The sequence below is a fragment of the Eupeodes corollae genome, chromosome 1 (assembly GCF_945859685.1).
Source record: "Eupeodes corollae chromosome 1, idEupCoro1.1, whole genome shotgun sequence".
Lineage (NCBI taxonomy): Eukaryota > Metazoa > Arthropoda > Insecta > Diptera > Syrphidae > Eupeodes > Eupeodes corollae.
Window position 1 is genome coordinate 31,126,406 of NC_079147.1, and position 22,936 is coordinate 31,149,341.

A 22,936-nucleotide genomic window follows, 5' to 3' on the forward strand; every position below is an offset into this window, starting at 1 on the left:
TAATAATAAAAATTCTAAACTTCATTACTATCACGAGGTTTATTATAGTAAAATATTAAATAAATGTATCTAAAACGCAAGGCACTTTTTGTTTTGTTTAATATGTCAATTTATTGCCATTATCGCCATTTAATGGACTACCTTACCCTTACCTACCTATCTATCTAGTCGTATCTATGAGATAGATAAAATAATGATAGATAATAATTTTATCGGATTTTTATTGTTTGTAATCGCTGAGAGATACTTTCCCGCTAAATTTATACTTTTATTTTTCAGTTTTAAGTTTGATGTGTATAAAGTTTTGTTTAGTTGACGCGTGATTTTAAGTTATGCATTATCATTATTTTTAGTTGTCATCTTCTGGCACAACTGGATACCTTTATTCCCATTGATAGTTTCATAGCTTTGTGTAGATAATAAAGATATAAATCACTTTTTTTTTGTTAACCGGCTTAAAACGACGCTATTAATTTTTGTATTAATTGCCTTAACGTCTGGGAATAAATAATAAAACAAAAGAACAAAATACAGTATTGCTCCATAATGACAGTGATTGTGATTTAAACTCGAACATTGTATGCATTTTAATAAAATTTCATGAACAATGATTTTACAGAACGAAGTAAGTTGAGATTTAGTCAGTGTTTAATAAGTCTGCTATTGGTATCGCTTATTCAATATATCTTTTGGCACCAACAATTCGCTTTTGGGTTGTTATTTGGATGTTATTGTTTTTCGGTTTTTTAATGTTCAGTATACAAAATAAAACTTGTTATATCTTTTTTGTAATTTTTCTTAAGTGCACGTAGGTGTTTTTTGAAACTATAAATTACGCGATGTTTGTAGGCACGAGTATACTTCCTGAACTTTTTTCTGTATTTTATTTTTGGAAAGAATCTACAAAATAAACTATTTTACAGGTACCTTACGTACAAAACTTAATAAGACCAAGTACGAAGTAATTTTAGGCTTTTAATTGCGACTAAGCTATTAGAAAGAATGATTTTTGAGCACTTAGTGACATCCTCAGGTTATTCTGAGGCCTCTCTATTATCATTATTTTCATTTATAAATACAAAATGTTGTTTTTTATTTTTATTTTTTTGTTATAAAGTTTAAACATTAACATTATATGTGAAACAATACATCATTAAAATGACCACCACTCGAACTGTTGCAAGCATCGATTCTTTTGATGTAATTTTCGACCAATTTATGAAATTGGCCCGTATCTCAGCCATAATTTGACGAATATTGATTTTTAGGTGCTCAAAATGTAAAAGTTTATCTCCATCAATACGGTCTTTCGCCGCGTAGCCCCAAAAAACAAAACAAAAACACGGTACCAAATCACATGATCTTGGTGGGCAGTAGATATTGCCACTCGGCCAGGGAATGTCTCTGGCAATAAATCCAAATTCGCTCGAGTTGTGTTGTATATGATACCGTCTTTTTGAAACCACATATTCTCCAAGCCGTGCTCTTCAATAGCAGGCAAAAAAGCGTCGTTTATCATATGCGACAATGCTCCGATTTGACGGTGACAGTCTTTCCATCGTCGTTTTCGAAGAATTAAGGTTAAATCCCACCTCCGCGCAAAAACAGTGACTTTTTGATGATGTAATGGCTTCTCTTGAATTACTTGAGGATTCTAGGAACCCCAAATACTACAAATTTTGTTTGTTGAATTAAACACCTTGTGAGAAATGTGCTTCGTCGCTGAAGAAAATTTTGTTCGTAAAATCGCCGACTACCGCCTGTTGTTCAAGCACCCATTCGAAAAAGGTCTGAATAAGCTCCATCCGCATAAATTCCTTACGCAAAAAATTATAATTGCCCATTGTAGAATTCTTAGGATTTTACTCCTAGTGAGTCAACTCGATCCACTGACCTTTCGCATTTATTGAAAAACAAAATTATGTAATTCACCAGATAAATTACATTCTCGATTCCTAACCTCATCAGTTCTGTGTCTTGTTGTTTTCTTGGGGGCTAAAACTTTATAACTTTGTTTTGGTCATAAGGATACATTTCAAGGAATACTAAGTAAAGAATCCTAATAAAATAAAATGACTGGTTAAAATTTTTCTAAAGTGTTAATTAAGAATTTTTTGAATTCCCATCAGTTTTTTCTGACAACAGTACTTGCACACAGGAAAGGTTGAGAGTTGGAAAGTAACTAGGCCCTAGTTCTCAACGGATAGTTGCGGCAGCCAAATCAATTTATGCTTTAATCAGTTTTACGTGCATAAAGAAGTTCCAATAGTAAATCGTATTAAAATGTGTTATGTTTTAAAGCTAGTATTAACATTGCAAACACTAAACACATGAAACCAGGTACTTTTCGAATTAGTTAACACTTTTTCTTTACTTATATTTTTAACTAACTAAAAAATCTATTTATAGTCGTTTTAAAACTGGCGCAAATGACATTTTTATAGAAACTGTATAGAGAGCGAAATGATTGCGATTCCAGATAAGTTAAAATAACGTCCGTCGGTGGTGTATGGCATGTTGCCAATATTTGTTCAACTTTCTTTCGTAGGATTTGGTAATAACAAACGTTTGGAAAACCTTTAAAACTCTAACTTTAGCTTAGTCACCGAATTCTGCAATAGGGGTGATAATATCTCTTACAAATTCTTAAAAATGTTATGGACTTCACTCTACATCTGTCTTAATCTATGTAAAATAAACATTTTTTTTTTAAATTTAGAATTCAACCAATTTTGCCCAAAACACTTTAAAATGGTCTCGAAATTTGTATGAAATATTAGATATAGTTCATATTTTGTCTGTAACATTACAGTTTAAAAAGGTAGCAATCAGTTCTTTTATAATTTTGAAACCAAAAAGAAGGTTGTCTTAGAAACAAAGTGAATATACATATCTGTATTAATTTTGAAAAAAAATGTCACCGGAAAAGTTTTTGAATCGATATTTGATTTGAAATGAAATGTATATACTGATCGATCGGAAATTACACAAAGAACACATTTATTTTTCGTTAACAATGCATTTTTCTATTTTCCGGACGGAAATTCATTTTCCTAAACAGCTGATTGTTTCACTGATTTGTGATCCAATTTCACACAATTCCAATGACAGATTTCTTACAGTAAACATTTTTCGGTGGATTTCAATCAGGACATTTTTTTCAATGACAAAAAATTTTAATTGATAGCTATTAAGGACCTGTCAAATAAATTCAAATGTTTGTTGATGAAATGATGAAAATACAATTTTTGGTAAAAAATATACAAAAAAGATCATTACTAATGAAAACAGAAATTCACGTTTGTCAATAATTTTCTATTCTTTATTATCTAAATTCACCAAAAATACAAAAAACAAGTTATCTTACCAAATTTGTTAAGATATAGCTAAAACAAATAATTCAATACAAAAAGGCATAATTAATTGTTTTGTTTACTTTAAATTGGTAATAACTTTTATGGCAAACCAATATTTTTCAACACCAGCACCAACAAAAAATGTCTGGAAATTTTTGATGTACTAACTTATTTATTTGGAAAATAATTGATAAACATCAATCATAATTCTTAAAAGCTTTAAAAAAAATAAAATTGCCTATCATAAAATAATTTGATTATTAATTTTAGTTTTTGGAACACCCACAACGTAATTTAATTGCAATTATTGTTTTCCGTTAATGTTTATATTTGAAGTTATGCTTCAATAATGCAATATAAATTTTTAAAATCATTTCTTTTTGTAACCCACACAATTTTTTGGCTATTTAAAGTTTAAGTTTGCTTTTGGCAAAAACGTATTAATTTTATTTATTTCTCTTTTTAATAAAATGGAAATATGTATGCAAATATAATGTTATGATTATTTCTGCTTTGCTATGTTAATTGAGTCCCCTTTTTGTTCTGGAATTATTTTGTTTTAGAAGTTTTAATTTAAATTTTCATAAAATTTTTTCATAAAATGAAAACTATTCAATTTTAGTCTTTTATTTTTGGCACATTTCTGCTTAAGCGATTATTTAAACGATCGTTGCTATGAAAAACACTTTTCTATTTGTTTAAAAAAAAATTAAAAATTAAATACAAAGTATCTCAATCAGGATTGTAAAAATAAAGTTTTTTATTGGAAAAATAGAAACTGAGCACATTCCACAACACCAAACATAAATAAGTGCACATAATTAAATACAAATTACCTTTTTCAAATAAACTTGTTCCTGTAGTTAATTATTAGAGACAAAGTTTTTATAATTGAGGAAAACTTTTAGAAGTTGACATTCCTTTGAAAGTTAAATCAAACGTACAATATAAGTCATTTGTTTCTGCTCTTGAAAGTCAAGTTTATATACGCATAAATGTCTATAGTTCAATTAATAAACTAAAAGTTAAATAAGTACAATACTCTTAGCTTAAATGATGTAGAAAGTAATTTTAAGGTTGTGTTCCGACTTCAAGAACTTAGAGGACAAACTGTAAGAAGGTAGGCACAAAATTGGTTGCATTGTTGTCCAAATGGTCAGTTAAATGTTTTTGTTTCTTGAGGGCTCACAGCTGCACCATTCTAACAAAATTCTTCACATGTAAAGGCAAAAGTTAATTGTTATTTCAAGTTTTCCAATAAGAGGTTTCATTTTAAACAGCACACTGTTTTTGCAGCAAACACTTTTGGAGCTGTTTCATTTTTTGAAATCTGACAAATAAAAACATTTTTACGAATGGAATAAAACATGCGTTAACAATGCATCTAAATTATTAAAATTCATAACAAAAATTTCGTAGTCACAGCCGCAAACAAAGACCAAGGTTTGGTGATTTGTCGTCGATCTTTGGAATTAGACATTACTTAAACGACATTACATTGTACTTAGGTTTTAAGACTTTTAAAGTTCAGTTAACACAGGAACTCAAGCTGGTCAATCTTAAAATACGTCGTATCTTCGCTGATTGCGTCCTTAAATTAAATCAGAATGATCTAGATTTTTGTCTTAAAATCGTCTTCATTAAAGAGGTCCATTTTTATTATTGTCAACAGTAAATCCGTCCGTATCCGAAGCTTGTTGGTGCTTCGCAACTGGGTTTTCTTTATGTGGTCAGGAAGTCACCTTGATGCACGACCTTCAACCTGAACGACCAGGTCCTTGATTTAACTCCAAGGGCGAGAGCCGCCATAACCGCTGCTTACAGGCCTGGGCTACGATTATGTCATAGCTGCCCTATAAGGTGTTCACTGAGTAGTTCAACCTAACTGTAACTGTACGCTATTATTCTTGGGAATTCCTCTGGATAAAAGCAGAGGTGCCTTAGTGGAAACACCTTTCCCCCCCCCCCCTCTCGTTTGCTTCCCCCAATAACATTCTACTGGGGTTAAAACCCAGTCTCCAGTTGAGGTACAAGGCACCCGAGTAGGAGTTGATAGACAGAGGTGGGTTTTGAGAAAAACCTGTGGACTCTTGTGGCCTCTTGAATGCACATGCCTACCATTTGATGTTTTTTTTGTACGACACTGAGGTAGACTCGTTGGTGTCAAGGGTTCCTCCCAAAGAAAGCAACAAAGTTGAGCTTTGGGCCGCAGCGCCGGTACGGGCTACTACTACGCTATGCTTGTCCGAAGTTTTCTTTTACAGTAACCCCGTATAAATCGGTTGGGCTTGCGTTCCCTGTACTTATCAGCAAACAAGAGAATAATTGGTTGGCCTTACCCTTGTCCATCGTTTACTAAGAAGAAATGGGCGGTGGAATGAAACAAGAATAAACTGGTTGCCTACGCCTGTCCGTCAAACTTTTAAAAGAAGTGGATGGCGGGATAAACGAGGGTAAGAAATAAATGGATGGTGGGACAAACAGGGTTAAGGAAGAAGGTATTTCGGGAATCGGGACCCAAAAATTACGAGACAGTCATATACTTAAGGTCCTAAAGATAGCAGACGATATTGTGTTAAAATTTCATTGCGCTACATAAAATATTTTGTGAATAGTCAAGGTGAGTTCAAAGCAGAAGAATGGAAAAAGCGCCTACTTCATAGGCTGGTGTAACGTTTTCTTGTCCCAGGTTTGTGGTGGTATAAGAGAAGTGTAACGCTTTACAGAATTTTGTTGAAATACCTATTACTGAGAGCCCTCTCCATCTCGTACGATTTTTAAGCCGGGTCTAATTATTTTAAAATGAGACGTTCGCAACCAAATAGTCGCAACTTTGAAAAAAAAAATGTTTCCTTGAAGTGTTATTTTTCAAAGAGGTGATAATACTATCAAAATCTTTTTATTTAACGCCTTCAGACTTTTATATCTACGTATGTGAAAGATAAGGTCTATGTCAATTCTTCACAATCAATTTAAAACCCTTACGATCATATTGTTTTTCTTTACTGTAGAATGAAAATAAACTGAAAATATTGAAAACTGCATTATAAATGTATTTACGCAACATTTTGTAGAGCGGAAAATTTCCTATCGTAAATTTTCAAAGATTTTAAATTTTAATATTTTATTTTTATTTTCTACCAAAAAAAAATAAATTATGAAGAATACAAATTTTGATTTGCTATCGTTCCATATAAAATAAAAATATAATTTATGTAAAACAAATAAATTAAACATTTTATTGCTGATATAATTAACATTAGTGAATATTTCAAAAGTTATTAATCTTTTTCCATATTATGAGAATTTATTGTTTATGCTTCATAGCCCTTTATCTATAATAATTAAACACACACAGATTATATAGTTAAGTGTTTAATGTGCATCCCTTTATTTGGAAATACAAAATTGTAACGTGATTAATTTTACGGAACAGTGATTAAAACAACCCACATATAATATGCTTGAATTTCGAAATCAAACATAAAACGTGATAAAACGCAAAAACTAAACTTTACTAATTCATCTATAAACACTAATTAGCTGTGGATTAAGGAAAATAGTAGGCATCAATCAATAAAATAACAACAAATTATGGCTTAAAACAATGAAAATTAGTAGCGCCTTAAATTAAAATTATGAATATTTCAACTATATAACGGTTTTTTAGTATTATTTACTGTCAAATTAGTCTGATGAGATGCTCACAATCTACCGGCATATAAGTTTTAAACCAACCAACGCGATTCTATACATCAGACAATCAGCCCACAAAAACCGTGTCTTGTTAAGATGAAGATAGATAAAGGTCGTATCTATAGTTAAATATTCGAATGGTCAAATATTTTATGCTGCGTGCCGGTGCTGGTGTCTTCTCAAATTTTTTTTTTAATAGTTGCATAAGATCTTTTGAAATTGATCAAATTTAAGATTGCCAAATAATATCTACGTCATGATAGTCTTAAAAATATTGTAATCAATTTCGAACTTTGAGGTTCCGGTACAGATACGGATTCATCTAAAAATTTTGCGTTGAATGGAAGCTGTTCTGCCCTTGGTTTCTGGTATATTTTTGAAATGACTACACTCCAAAAATGAATAAATGAATCATGCTGATGATTTATGGATATTAATTTTTTGTAGGCACTTAAAGTCACCAAAAAACAAGGTCAAGTTTCGTGCACAGTTGTAAGACCTTTTGTAATTTTCAACTCATGCGTTTGAGACTTAATTTTATTTTTTACCACATCATCAGTGATCAGCTCAGCTCAGTTCAGGCAGTGTCCGCAAAGAGTGTGTATGATGATTGGTGAGCCAGATTCCATGAATAAATGTATAATTAACGTCCACTAGATGCCTCATCTTGTCTTGTCTCTTCTAGCAGTTGAAGCAAAAACATAGATGATGTGAATTTTTTGTTTTGTTGATTTCGCTGAGGTTTTAGCTCAGGTTTTTTAGGTAATACCTATCTACCTTACACATGATCTCGAAAGATATGTGACATAATGCAAATCATCAGGCAAGAGGCAAACCTTAAAAAAAAAGAAGACCCACAAAGTTCATCATCGCTGTCCTAACCCAAAACTCATGTAATACAAGGGTTTCTTCTTCTAAACCAAACATACGAATATTTGTGTGATTCAAGTTGAAAAGATTAAAATTTGTAAGTTTGAACTTACTGAATATTTAGTATCTAAAGGATAAGAACACTTAGGTTATCTTAAAGCTTTAGATACTCAAGTATCTTTGGTATCTTCAATAGTTGGGAAAACTTACATTTTATATGAACTTGAACATTTTCAGAAATAATGGATTAGTGATGGTCTTAAAACTAAAAGATACCAATTTACCATAAGATGTAATGAAATATCCATCTGATGAATCTGAGCTCCGCAGTCACAGACTTTATGTTGCGGTTGTCCAGCAGATTGTTCGTCTTTTTTTTTACTTTTTTGTAGGTCAAGTTGATGTGAATGCATTGGTTTTATTTGGGCTAAAAGATTGAAGTCGAAGAAGTAGATGATAATTATTATAAACATTTTACTCAAAGCAGCAAGATCGGGTTTATTATGTAATAACTAATTCATTTTTTTGCTTCTTGTGAATTTCTTGAATAAAAATTGGATTTAACGTGCGTCGTTTCAATTTTTTGTGGTGAACACAGATTTTAATGTGTGGTATCAATGGTGGAGGATGGATCGCGAAGATGAAAAAAAATGATATATATATTTTTTGAAGATTGAAAACCTGATTTTGGTTTATGCGTATTGATATAGTTTATTTCATTTTCAATTTAAAATGCACAAAAGAGTAAGTAATATAGATTCCAATAAGGTTGTGTACATTATAATAAAAATAATAATAACACGATGACTATGCATATTTTTTTAACAAAGAAAAGGGGGGAGGCAGACATTTTTAAAAGTTTTAGAGTAAACAGATCAAATATTTCATTTAAATGTAATATTATTTGAGGCACAATATAAGTAGTGTTATACAAAAAGGGATTTACCTACCATTGTTCCAAATTAACCAAAACAAACTTTGCACTTTTTTGAAGTATATTTACTTCTAATTTAATTTCGGAAACTTTGTTCTTTTTATTATTGTTTTTTTTTTTATTCTAATTGAAATACTTCAAAATCTTGGTTAATTGGTTTTTATTAATTGTTTTGTAATATAAAAATATTAATTTTTGGATTTAATTTAAAATTTTTTCAATAATATATAGGGATTAATTTATTTGTTTATTTACTTATTTATATGTAATTACTTATTAAATTAATGTATAGATATTTAATAATGTATCCATTCATGTATTTATTTGTTTCTATTTTTACTATTTTTTATTTAATTAATTACCTATTATTTATTAATTTATTTTGACATGTTATTTACTTATTTCATGGTAATATTGTTCGTTCCAATTTTATTTATTTTATTTTAACTTATTTATTTAACTTTTCCAGTTTTTTCTAAAAACAATAATTCTTCTTTATAGCAAATTGCTTAATAAATTCAAGATAATGTATTAATATTTACATATCAATAAATTTGTTTCTAAACATTTACTACTAATGGAAGGCATTTAGACAAAAATTGATTGTTTCTTTAAATATTTTGTTTCGAAAATATTTATAGTCAAATAATAAAAATACAAAAATTGAATTATTATATTTTTTAAATTACCCAAGGAAAATTCTGACATAAAAATTTGTATGATTTGTATTCTTAGCTATTACCCCCCCCCCCCCCTCCCAATCACAATTGGATTATGAAGTGTTTTCTAATAAGATCTATCATTTTCAGTTCAATTCAATTCAATTTTCCTTTAGTTTTTCAAATATACAAATATTATTATTGAAAGATTTTCTAATATCAACGCAATATACCGTCAATTTGCCGGTGAATTCGCCATTTCTCTTCAGCATTTACAACAGCGATCTGATAGGTAGTCTTACAAAGGTAATTGCGTACGCCGACGATCTAATTGCGTACACAACGGTCCGAAAGGTTGAGGTTACTAGAATTCTTTTGCAGCGTGATTTCGACAAGATTCGATTACGATGATTGTAAACCAAAAATAAATGTCCAGAAGTCGGAGACAATTCTGTTCCGGACTCCGTTGGCTAGGGTCACGAGGGATACGTGAAGAAATTGCGCAAGATGGTCATCGTTGATCTTCACAGGCAGCCATTAGCTAGCAAAAGTGTTGTGAAGTACCTCGGTATCTGGTTAGATCAGTATTTATATTTCGACTGACATATAAATGCTGCTCTGACCAGGGCCAGAGGAGCCTTCGCTCTGACGAAACGGCTGTCGGCTTGACCAGAGAGTGAAAGTAATTTGCTACATGGCCCTCATACGGCCAATGATCGTTTATGGTTTTCCTGTGTGGTTCAACGTTGCCCCTTCCCAGATGGAGAAGTTTCGGGTGTTCGAGCGGCAGTGTTTACGACGCTGTACCGGCTTATAACGAACAGCCGAATCTTCTTATGTGCATTACTAATCCAACGAGGTCCTATACAACGGGGCTCGAATCAACAGAATTGACAATTTCGTGATAAAACTCGTTCGAGGTCACATTACAAGAACTATGTCTTCGACCAACAATTTAATTTTCGGGGCGTTCTATCGGAACGACGAGTATTTTGAAAGTGCACGCTTAAGCGGCCTTATTCCGACAGAGGCATTCCTCTTTTTAGATTGATGCGGTCTGATACAGGATAGACTGGCAGTTCCGCTAATCTACCACGTCAGACGAAGAACCGTGGATAGGCGACTCCTGTACAATCGGGACGTCATGGCACAAGTCGGAGCAGAGCTTCTTCGGGACGTCATGGCACAAAGCGGAGGAGAGCTCCTTCGGTTCAGTAGGGCTGCGTCCGAACGGGACCGAACTGATAGGGTGAATCAGGAGAACCAGTTTTGGTGGCTTCAATGGGTTTTATAGTTTTAGGGTTTAGATTTAAGTAGAATAGGCATGTTAAAAAATGATGTTGATATTAGTTTTTTTTTTCAATTTTTTTTAATAAATACAAAAATAAATAAAATTTAATAGAAGTAAAATAGATTTTTGGGCCGAAAGGCATTAGTGTTAAGTGTTATAGTTTAACTTAGAGTGTGCGTATGGGACCAGTAAGTAAGTTGTAAGTTATGTTTAATTAGGCTAGTTTTATGAATTTTTTAGCTTTAAGATAAGTTTAATATTGAATTAATAAAAATGAATTTAAAAAAAAGTGCGTTGGAATGTCATGCAAGGGGTCTTGGGTTCAATCCGTGCCTAAGATACCTAACTTTTTTCACGGGTACTGCCTCCTGCGAGGAATTGACAAATCCTCCAAGAGTAATTCTTGTCATGAAAAGTGCTTTCTCAAATTAGCCGTTCGGATACGGCATATAAATTTTAGGTCCCTTCCATCTCTGCCAACATTACTCGCACTCAGGAATGGTTGAGAGTTGTAAGTCACTGGGCCCTAGTTCTTCATGTACTGTTGCGCCACCTTATTTACCATTCAAAGTATTGATACATTCGTTCAATCATGTAAAACGTTTGCAAAAATAGAGTCTCCCAATCTCCTGTATAAAATTTAAAATATTATTGTCCTGACCAAAGTTGCAAAGCGAGCTAACCCGATTTATGTCAGATCTATGAGGTATATAATTTATTTTTAAGACCTCAGTTTTAAATTTTCATTTTACGAACTGAGAGCACATTTCTAAGGGACTTTGACAACCCCCCCCCCCCTCCTCACCTATGCAGTCGTTAAACGACGTTTTCAAAGCTTTTATGAGTCACCGCTAAATCGTACTAATTTTTAATAGGACTGTAGCCCTTATCAAAACAGATCTTGAGGACACGTCTTTGGAGACTTTGATCAGGACGATGCATTTCCTTGGCTATGTAATCTGCATTTGCCTTCAGGTTTTTTTAAAATATTTGGGATATATTTCACGGGATTGGCATTATTTGGTGTATATCCTTGGCAGTCTAAAAATTCTTTTTAAAACATTCCTCTTAACACTTTTCACTTCTTCCAAATGATGGTTTTTATATACAACAAGAACCCAAGCAACGTCATATCTTCGCTTATTGGGGTCCTTGAAATGCATGGATTTTAATCGAAAAGTCATCTTCGGTGGCCCAATTAAGCCGCGGAGACTAAGTTTATAATCAGAACTGTTGCTTTTGTTGCTAGGACTATCCAAGAATTATCATTGAAAAAGCTCTCGTTCGTCACTGTGATTTTCGGATTTCGGGTCGGTTATTTAATTGGATGTTATTTATTTTTAAATTGATAGATTGAGCAACAGAGCTACGCTCAAAAATTTTTAATGCCTTGATTTTGAAGCTTTTCATGTTGACGATAAACAAAAAAACAATTGCAATTTTGCAAGTAACATGTTCTGGCCGTGTTATTTCTCGATTAAACAACTTTTAACTTTTTAAGTAGTTAATTTTAATACGAAAACAACAACTTGATTGTGCTACCACAAGGCTGAAAATTCATATGTCTCATGGGTACCAACCATCATTAGATTCCTTTTTTTGGTACATAGTCCTTATTTCCTTCACTTAAATTGCCTAATTAAAAGGATATGGTGCCATCACCGTGTGCCCATTTGGCTGATATAGTTTTCGAATTATAATTGCACAATTTACTCTTTACAATTAAATAAACATCCGTCAATACAGACCATTGGAAAATACAACATTTTCGGAAATTTTTTTTATTTCGTAGATTATTGTCAATTGTCCCCAAATTGAAAGCTATTTAAAAAGTTTTGACAGTTTAACTAATTTTGGAAGATTTTATGTTGTGTATACTTAGATAAAGTTGTTAGTTCTTCTATATTAACCCTTTGAAATAAAATATAATGTACCTTACTTTATTTTATGGTTACCATTTTCTTCAATTTACTTCAGTGGGCTGAATAGAATTTAAATTGGTTATTGGAATGATACATTTCTGGTATTATCCAAAAGTGTACAAAAACCTAAGACACAATTTGGTTTGGGTTTCACTATAAACCCTGCAACCTATATCCTTTCTAATTTTAATAATTTGTATTTATATACGTTACAATGAACTAGTATTTAATAATTAATTTATTTAATTGTGTTGGATTATAACTGATGACAGATTATCAAATAATAATAATTATTCGTGTTTAAGGTGTGGTTGTTAATATTAAGGTCAATCTTAATGACAGCTCTCAATATTTTGCAAACAAAATTGATATACATATTTTTTTAAAACTGTTTAAATTTTGAACATTAACAATAAACATTTCAAACTTGTCACATATTTTTAAAAAACATGCAAACTTAATAATATAATGTATCATTAAATTAACATTTAACTTTCTATATTTGTAAAAATTTGCATTATATTGTGCCAATTTTCATATGTAGGTTATTGTGTAATTTTTATTTTTAATTTACCGTTAGATTTATTCAAAAGATTTAATTATTACAAATATCAGAAATAACTTAAACCTGAATTTTGTATGTTTTTTTATATGAATGATTAATATTAAAATTAACATAATTTGGTATTTTTTTTATTTTCAGGTAAGTCACAATAAAAAATGGACTAACAATAAGATAAAAAGTAAGACAAGTTGTAAACTTTATTCATAAAAGAAAAATTATTCATGCAAATTTAAGTGTGCCATCTTTATAAGACTCCTACTTTAAATGTGTGTCAAAAAAAAGTCGTTGACATGCTTTAAATATATAAACAAAGCGCGAAAAGTTAGTGGATTTTAATAAATTAATTGAAGCCCTATTTTTATTTTGTGTTCTAGAAAAAATAGAACCCAAATAAATTAAATAAATAATCAAAATGTATTTTTGCCAATAATTCTAAGACGATTAAATGTTCTGTTTGGAAATTTTTGTTTTCAAAGTTTTAGCTTTAATTAATTGCATGGAAAGTTTTATTATTATCCACAATGTTTACCTAAATAAGGAATTTCTTTTTTACGTAAAATTAACATATTTGGTAAGAAGTAATCATTCTTAATCCATAGATTCTGATGAGATCATAGGGTTATTCCACTTGAACATCATTCGGGAGACCTTATTAAGTTTGTTTGTCAATTTTTGATCTATTCCTATTTTTTGGCTATTGTATAAATAGAATAGAAATTTTAAAAATTAATGTATTAATAATAAAGAACATATAAGGAGTTGTTTACATAAAACGAAATTTGGGAATTTTTCTTATATTACAAGTTACCAGCAAACAAATGATATGACGCACTAACAAAAATAATGAATGACGAAAGGTATGATCTATTAATTTCCTAAATGATATTTACGTCCTAGAAAACTTGTCAACTATAAGAAAGAAGCTAGTGCTATTTCAAAGAAGGATTTGATGGATAAAACGCAGTCAACACTTCTTGCTTTTCTTCTTCAGTTTTAAACTTTCAAAATCTAAATAAAATACATTTTGGAATAAGTGAATATACTGTTGTACAAAATATATTGGTCCAAAATTTTGCAATGATTTAGTAAAATGTTAAACCTATTTTTAGCAATTCTTAATCTTGCGTATGTTAAAATCTTGTCTTGATTGAGTTAAAATCACAAAATACTTTAACTTTTAGCAATTTGCTAAATCCCTATGATGTCTTTACAATAATTTCTACAGAAGGGTATATAATGTTCCAGTTATGAATTCTAATTAGTAGGTCCGTTTCAGCGTACTTGCTTTGTTTATATTGACGCACTTTTACTTTGTAGGCATGTTTTGATACTCGTTTTTTAATAAAAGATAATTAACAATTTAATAGTAAGCAAAAAGAAAAGAAAGGTTCAAAATGTTGAAGTCCCTTTGTAAATTGGTTAATATTTAGCAAATTGCTAACTAATTAATTGTTAACAGTAAATAATAAATTAGGAGGCGCAACAATCCGTTGAGAACTAGAGCCTTACTTACAAGTCTGAACCCTTAATGTGTGCAAGTACTATTGTCAGGGATAGGGGAGACCTACAGTTTTAAGAGAAAGCACTGTTCTTGGCAAGAATTACTCTTGGAGAATTTGTCAATTCCTCGCAAGAGGCAGTACCCGTGAATAAAGCTTCAGATGGCATAGGCAGGGATCGAACCAAAGACCTCTATTACCAGTTAAGACTTAACAATATGTTGTTTCAAATTGTACGCCATTTAATTTAGATAAGTGTTTTAAAATGTTTGTTTTTTTCATTTATCTGACAAAGCTTATTTCTTACTCCAGTGCACAAGAAAGGTTCTAACAATAAAATGTTGAACTATTGACTTATTGCTAAGCTATCTGTGATACCTAAACTGTGAATTTTATGAAGTGTCCTATCTTTACATTCTAGTTCAATTGTTTCTAATAACAAGAATGGTTTTGTTACTAATTTATTCAGATATTTTTGAGAAATGTGACCAAGTAGATTGTGTATTTCGATATTTGAAAAGTTGTAAAAAAAAGGAAAAATTTAAAACTATTTTTCCAAGGTTTAAACGAAAATTACTTTAATTGGATTTCATCATACATCATACTTAGCAAATAGACAATAAAGTGTAATATTTCGTATTGAATGTTCGAGTCCGTTTAGTGTAAACTCTGGTGTTCCGCAAGGCTGCCATTTAGGTCCAATGTTATTTACTTTATTTATAAAATTCGTATATCCTTCTGTATATTAAACTTTACAAAAGAGTTAACACTAAAATTGGACTGAATACTTTTGAAAGAAGACTTTATTTTATTAATGCCCAATTTCATAAAGAACTTTTATACATTTAACACGATTTTAAACTGTATAATGGAATATTTTGGTTTCACCAAGCATTTTTAAAGTAAACAAGCTTTTAAATACCTTTTAAAATTAAATGCCTATTTTTGGCTTATTACATTTTAAAGGCATCATTAAAAAAATGAATATGACAGATTGACAGCTGATGTTTTGCTTGGTAAAATGTTTATTCTCAATATTTGAAGATACAGAGTGAATAGGTTAACAAATTCAACATTGCATTACTATTTTTAAAATTATTTTTATGATTTTAATTTTTAATTAAAATATTAGATTGTTCATCTTATCAGACGAGGAAGAACATCACTTAGTTATTCGCCGTTCAAGACACACGATTGCTCAAACGGTTTTTAATTTGTTTACTCTGTTGTATTTTGAGATTCTTGTCATTTATTTCAACATATAACGCTTTCTTATTTTTTCTCACACAATTCGCTTAATAGAAGGGGTTTTATTTTACAGGGTTGTGAGGAGAACTCTATTTTAACAAAAATGTCCCTGAAATTTCCCATTTTAAGCTTGGTGAAACTGAACAAATTTAATTGCCTGATAAAATTTAAAAAGCTTTTAGATAAAAGTGCTTTTAGTGTTTGTTTATGAAATCGGACATAAATGTTTTAAATGTTGTAAAACCATTTGTTGTACCCTCAAGAAAGTTACAATTATTTTTGAATACATGTTTGATTCTTAAGTAGATTATCTGTTACTTGAATGTATTTCTAGACTTGAAACTTTTATTTACTGAGCATATTAGAGCTTTGATCTTAAAAAAGCAAATAGAGTCCTTATCTTTATTAAGATATTTGTTGGCAATTTCCATGGCCCATATTTTCTCAAGCTACTTTTTGTTTCATTTGTGACACCAATACTGGAAATCTGTGTATCTGTTTTCTTTCTTATTCTTTACACGAATGAGAATTGAAGCGATTCAGGAAATGATTTGTTTTCCTTTTTCCTTTCTCTTCCTTGGTTCAGTGAAAATAGTCTAAATCCTTATTCTCAAAGTCTTTCTTTTCCTTTTTCGTTGAGAAACCGTAGAAAATATTTACAATTTTACTTTGCAACAATTGTAAATGGAACAATATCTTTATCATCGGCTCTTATTCGTTTCAACTTTAGCTAAAGATTGAGTATACGACTCCAAAGTTTAATAAATACAATTTTAAGCAGATCGAACTATGGTGCACATAGCCCTCTTAATCAATTAATTTAAATATTCAATACATTTTATTTTCTTGTAAGTTCACCAAGTGACAATTTTAAGAATTAAAAGTTTAAAACAATGTTATAACAATTTGGATTGAAATTAGATGTTGAGTAGTTGTAACTTGTGAGCACTTATTCATAAGAACTGTTCAAGTTAGCATTAAACGAATTAAAATAAATAAAAAAATAGTTCAGAGTAAATTTCTTAAAAATGAATGTGGCCGATTTTAAGAGAACTTGAATTTTCTAGACCGTTTGACCATTTGCAACAGGACGCGAATCTGTTTTTTTAAGTTAGAACCAAATTAAAATGCAATTATCTCCATCCCAAAAACCACGATGTCATTGAAGAGTGTATTGTTTCATTTTTAGTAATGATGTAGTTTTGACCTACCAAATGCCCAAAATGATTGCTATTCAAAATGTCACCAGTTAATTGGATGTTTGCCTTTTGAATTAAATTGAGTATATACTAATAATGAACTATTAACGTCTTTTATACATAATATAATTTTGATAGTTAATTCAGAAAATTATACAAATTAAACTATTAAAGATTAAATAATAATACACCTTTAAATATTACAAAAAAAAAGTTATGATGTATTAAAAAAAATATTAAACCTGATACCGGAATTTTGATGCGTATCAATTATAAATATATTGATGCATTTTTGATGCATTTTGTTACATTTTTGTTAGGTATAAAAAAATGTTAAACCTGTTGGGCGTATATTTTAATTATTTATAGATCAACAAAGTGGTTCATTGGCTAGGTTAACAATAATAAAAACTAGATTATATTTATATAGAGAAAGTGTGTTTTCTAGTTTTTCATATACATACATACATATGTTTATTTTTTATTTTTGTTGATATTTAAAAATAGTATATCAATATCGAATTTTTATAACCTACATTTTATGAAAATGTTGCAAGAATAGTTTTTGTTGTTTTTTTTCCGGAAAATTTTTTAAAAAGGTTACAAAAGCCAAATACTTCATAATAGACTTTAAAGATGATTTTGAAGGCAAATAGTAGTATATTATAAAAACAATAAAGATCTGATCGAACTAGTTCTGTTTAACGGTCATCTTCTTTTTTACAATGCCGGTCGATTTTTTCGCAATTTAAACAAAAATTGTTATGCGTTTTTTTTAAATAAAAACACATTATGAAGGCCAAAGGCATTGTGGAAAATAATATAAGCTGTTGTACTGATGATTAAAATTGAGAATTAATCAGGGTCTCACTTTACTTTTTAAAAAAGCAAATTAAATAAATAAGATCGTGAAATAGAAAAGCTAAAAGCCGTGTCTTATCACACGTAGTTTAAATTATGGTTAATGTTAGAATCTTTAAAACAAGCAGAAAATTAATGGAGAAATGTAGGTTTTATCTAACAAATAGTTCTATAGTGTGAATTGTAAAGAAAAAACTGAAGACGTTTTAGAGTTTTAGAAAAAAGTTAAGAAGCTTAACGATTAACTAAATATAACAATTTTATTAGTTTGAACTTCGATAGTATAATTATAATAGTTTAAATTAGGAATTTTTGTCTGTCAAAGCTATTTAAGTCCAAGAACATAACAAACATAAAGGACCACGGTCCTGAATAAGTAAAAGACACTCCAAACTTTTAGCTTGGTCCCAGAGAAACATTTAACAGATAATTCGTTAGCCCCTTTTGTGAGGAAAGAAGATTCTAAAGACGAAATTAAGCTTGGTAAGTCTGCTGCAATGACAGAAGATGCAACAGCCAATGCGATACCATTATTTTATGGTATTTTATCAAGAATTAGCGAAATTAGCAATGTTTTTCCAGTTCAACCAGGTGCTTCCAAAAAAAAAGAATCATAAATGGTTCTTTGTTCTTTGATCCTTAGAGGGACATTTCAAGCAACAATTCCTGCCATTTCGACAGTATTGTATTGTAGTTCACGTTTCAATTCAATGTCTATTAAATCAGATGCATTTCGATTTGGTGAATGCATACCTAAATGACTGAGTGGTAAGTTGGCAATGATAATGCAAAGATCCTCGATAGCAATCAATGCTTCCTTTTACAAAGAGTCACTGAATGCTATCGTAAGATCGTTGTACCGTGTACGATGTTGATGCAATCAAGCCATATTCCTTAGAAACATGAAAAATAGATAGACATAGCGAATGTATATGCAAAATTTCATTGAAATTGGCTAAGCCGTTTCGGAGGAGTATGTCAACTAACACTGTGACAGGAGAATTTTATATATTAGAGTGTAGTTTACGCTGGTTCTTCGCTGAAAAGATTACGGGTGTAATCCGTTACAGAAGCTGTGCATAGCTGATTGACGTCACTTTGTAATCGATGATGATGTTGAATATATGAAATCCCAAATGTTGAACACCAATATACGGAAGTGATATAAGTGAATTCTTCATAAGTAGAGCTCCTCTTAGGTATCACACAATTTACTATCAGACGGAGAGACCAAGCTGTTTAAGTAATCTTCTGACAATTTATACAATTAAAAAATAGTAAGATATACTTTTTTGTTAAGTCAGAACTTATAATAAACTATGTATATATTTGCTTATATGGTTAAGAGACTTTAAATATTACAAGGACAAACCTGAAACTATGTAGACATCTAAATAGTAGATAATTGTCAGACATTGTTAGATCTGACAATATTGTGCGCTCTGTTAACGTTTAGTCATTTTTACATTTTACTAATTGTAGCAGCATAACCAAGTTTCAAAGGTTTTAAAGAAAATACCAACCGTTATCTCAAAGCAACCCTTATCCAAAATTAAAATCGTGTAATGCGACATTTAGTTGTGACTGTTTTTATCACATTTCCTTGATTCGTTATTTATTTGTGATCGTTAAAAATTTAAGATAACTTGGTAAAAATTACCCAACTTTGGGAAACTTTGAGAACCAGAGCCCCACTCAACAAACTTCTCCATCTAATTATATCTATCTTGGTCAATTGCTAAACGTCTCCAGTTGCACACTCCAATCTGGGTGAAACCTCTTTCTTTTTGTTCGCGCCACATGATCGGCCGTCTATCTCTACTGCACTTTCCTGTGGGTGTGGATTCAAAGATTTTTCGTAACGGAGAATTTGTTTCCATCTACGTGACTCAGCCATCTCAGTCGTTGAACTAGAATTCTTCTAGCTAAGTCTTCGTCACTGGTCAGCCCGTACAGTTCGTCGTTCGTTTACCTGAGCGCTGGTTGTTTTCTGCCGTAATAGCGGAGCCTAGATCCGCTGATGCTAGATGCGTTTTGACAGAGACGTCGATCATGGCAGCAAGTACTTTGTTCTTCCCTTATTTACCACTAAACTTATTTTTACCGCCTCTGCCTTAATAATCAAAAAAACCCAATTGACATTATACTGAGTTCTTCCGATTATATCAATTCCATCAGCATATCACAATAAAAATGAAAAGATATTGTGCCTCTTTTCTTGACGTGGAATCTCAGCACTATTCCTTCAAGGACCATGTTAAATAAATCAGTTGACAGCGCATCACCTTGTTTTAAACCTTTTTTAACATAGATAGGAGCAAATTCTCCCAGATTATTCTGCTCAAACGGACAAGTTTGACAGGGATGCCAAAACTAGAAATGGCTCTTTAGATGCTGTCATGTATGGCTTTAAAATGGATAAAAGGATGGTGTATGTTGATTTGGTGTTCTTGAGTGCAGGATCTGCCGTAATGTGAATATTTGATCGACTGTGGACTTTCCTGGTCTAAAACCACACTGATAAGGACCTATCAGGTTTTTGACAATGGCGCTTAGACGTTCACATATTAAGGCAGAAAAGATATTGTGATCAACTATCACCTTAAGTAATTCCAGCCCAGATCAAGAGATTATGACCATTAATCATTAACTTAAGAAAACGTCGTTTCCGGAGAATGACAACCATCAAAAGATGCAACCATTCATTCGTTATGTTTTGCCTCCTCCACAATTTCGAATCGGTTAAAATTAAAACCAACGTTCCCATCTTCATCTTATTGCATTTGATTTATCGATTTAGCATTAGTTCATAACTGGTTATTGCCCTCCGACCCAAAAAGTGGAGATCCCCGTATGAATTAACCATTATAAATAATGACCAAGTCATTTCTTAAATCCACAGAATAAGTTTTCAGAGTCAAATGCTGCCTATTTCACTATATTTAAGAAATGGTAACTTAAATATTGACATTGAATTTCGAGCCAATCAAAACCAAAAAAAATTAAAAACCAGCTTAAATTCAATATGAACATTTCTCAATGTGGTGCGAGCGTATTTATTTTATTTGAAAATTCAAAAATGCTAATAAATAATTTCGTCAACGCACGATAATAACCAAGCCAACGAAATCATTCAATAAGAGTATAATGAAATGTTTATATTCGAATACATAATTTTATTTTTTTTTTTTTTTCTTAATTTCTTTGTGAAAGCCTCATTTTTTGTCTGCCATACGATTTACAAAAACGAAGAAAAAGATGATGATACACAAACTTTAAGACACGTTTTTATAGTAAGGTTGGTGATGGGTACGATTATGACACCTAAATTAACACGAAAAGATTGAACTTATCGATTAAACCCTATACAAAAAAAAAACCCTACCATAAAACCTCAATAGGGTTTCTAACTTAAAGCATCATAATTGTGTCTGGACGTTCTTAAAAGTTTATATACACTTACGTAGATTATATGCTAAATAATATTGACCTTGACACAATAGTTTTGAAACCTTTTTTAATAGTTTTTCATCTTTTTTCTTTTCTTAAGTCCACCAATCAGGTCTTAAATAAAATTCGAATCTTTATGCATTTGTAATGTCAAGGCCAAGTTGAATATTACATCAATAAGTTTTGTTTCTTTTGAAAAAATACCTTTAAGGCGTTAAGAAATCAAGTTTGAATTGAAAGGAGACTGTGCGATGGTGTTTTTTTTAGGAAAACAAGTGGATTTTGTTTTCATTCAGATTCATAGTCATTAAGTTCAATTTATAATGTATGGTGATTTATTGCTTAAATATAGTTTTACCTACTCATTTGTATTGAGAAATAAAGCTTTGGGGGTAATAAAACTAACATACAAAATAAAAAACAAATGCATTAATTGCTAATTGTTGTTTAGTGTTTAAGAAATAATATAACAAAAAAAAAATAAAATAAAACAAAATAAACAAATATTAAGAAACAGAAAGATTATTTTCAAAATCTTAAATCTCTACTAAGGTGAGAATAAATTTGAAGCGATTTTATCTTACTTTTAAAACAGAAGATACCTAACCAAAGATGATCGTTAATACAATTTCGACTCTATTGCTAAATACTTAATATAGCCTTTGGACTAAAGTTACAGGGTTAAGCACAGATTTGAGCAAACTAAACATCAAGTCAAAAATTTGCAAATTCTTTTTCAGATTAACAATTTTCATTTGGATATAAAAAACATAATTCCTGGAAATTGTTGAAATCGTTGAATAAGATTTAGAGTATGGTTTTTATTGAAAGTTATTTTAATTTGTTAGTGAACCAAGTTCACATAATGTATCATCAAATTTAACGTCGGTTTGGATGGTTTTCCTGACCTTGACCTTGATAGTTTTCGATGTGACATAATTACGGGTCTGTATTGCAATTTCTATAAATGGTGGTTTACAACTGATCCCTTTTTTCTTTTTTAAGTTGAATTTATCAGCTGCTTACCTTTATTTCTTAAGTGAAATAGAGATTTTGTAGAAGAACTTAAAAAGGACAGGCTGGTTCCCAACTCAAGAACTATGGTATGATATTCATACTCAATAAGAAAACTCTTAACATAAAGACGAGTTTTTGAACACCGCATGTTCTGTAAAGGAGACTGACAAAGTTAAAATAAGAGCTTAAGTGAAAATCGTAGTTATTACATCTTTTTAGAACACTATTGTCCAGCAAGGCTTATTCTAAATATATAATATGGACGATTCCCTAGGTAAGGATAAATATTTAAGATGGAAAAAATGGAACCAGTTTGAGTCCCTTACGAAATGTGTGAGGCTTATTATGCTGATATGATTTAGATCCTAA

General features: G+C 30.7%; 1 protein-coding gene across 3 annotated transcripts in view; it reads left to right on the top strand.

Moving 5' to 3' along the window:
• Positions 1-22,936, top strand: part of LOC129939165 (elongation of very long chain fatty acids protein 7) — a 72,235-nt gene that overhangs the window by 11,868 nt on the left and 37,431 nt on the right. Inside the window, exons 1-2 of one of the 3 annotated variants that reach the window (XM_056047069.1) lie at positions 310-625; positions 13,432-13,471. The exons of 1 other annotated variant lie outside the window; for it this stretch is intronic. Coding sequence is in view for 1 of the 2 variants with exons in the window: in XM_056047067.1 (XP_055903042.1) it covers positions 608-625 (18 nt within the window). In the remaining variant the exon portion in view is untranslated. Of the gene's footprint in view, positions 1-308; positions 626-13,431; positions 13,472-22,936 lie in introns of those variants that run through there. One more of the 3 variants, XM_056047067.1, reaches the window with a different exon arrangement.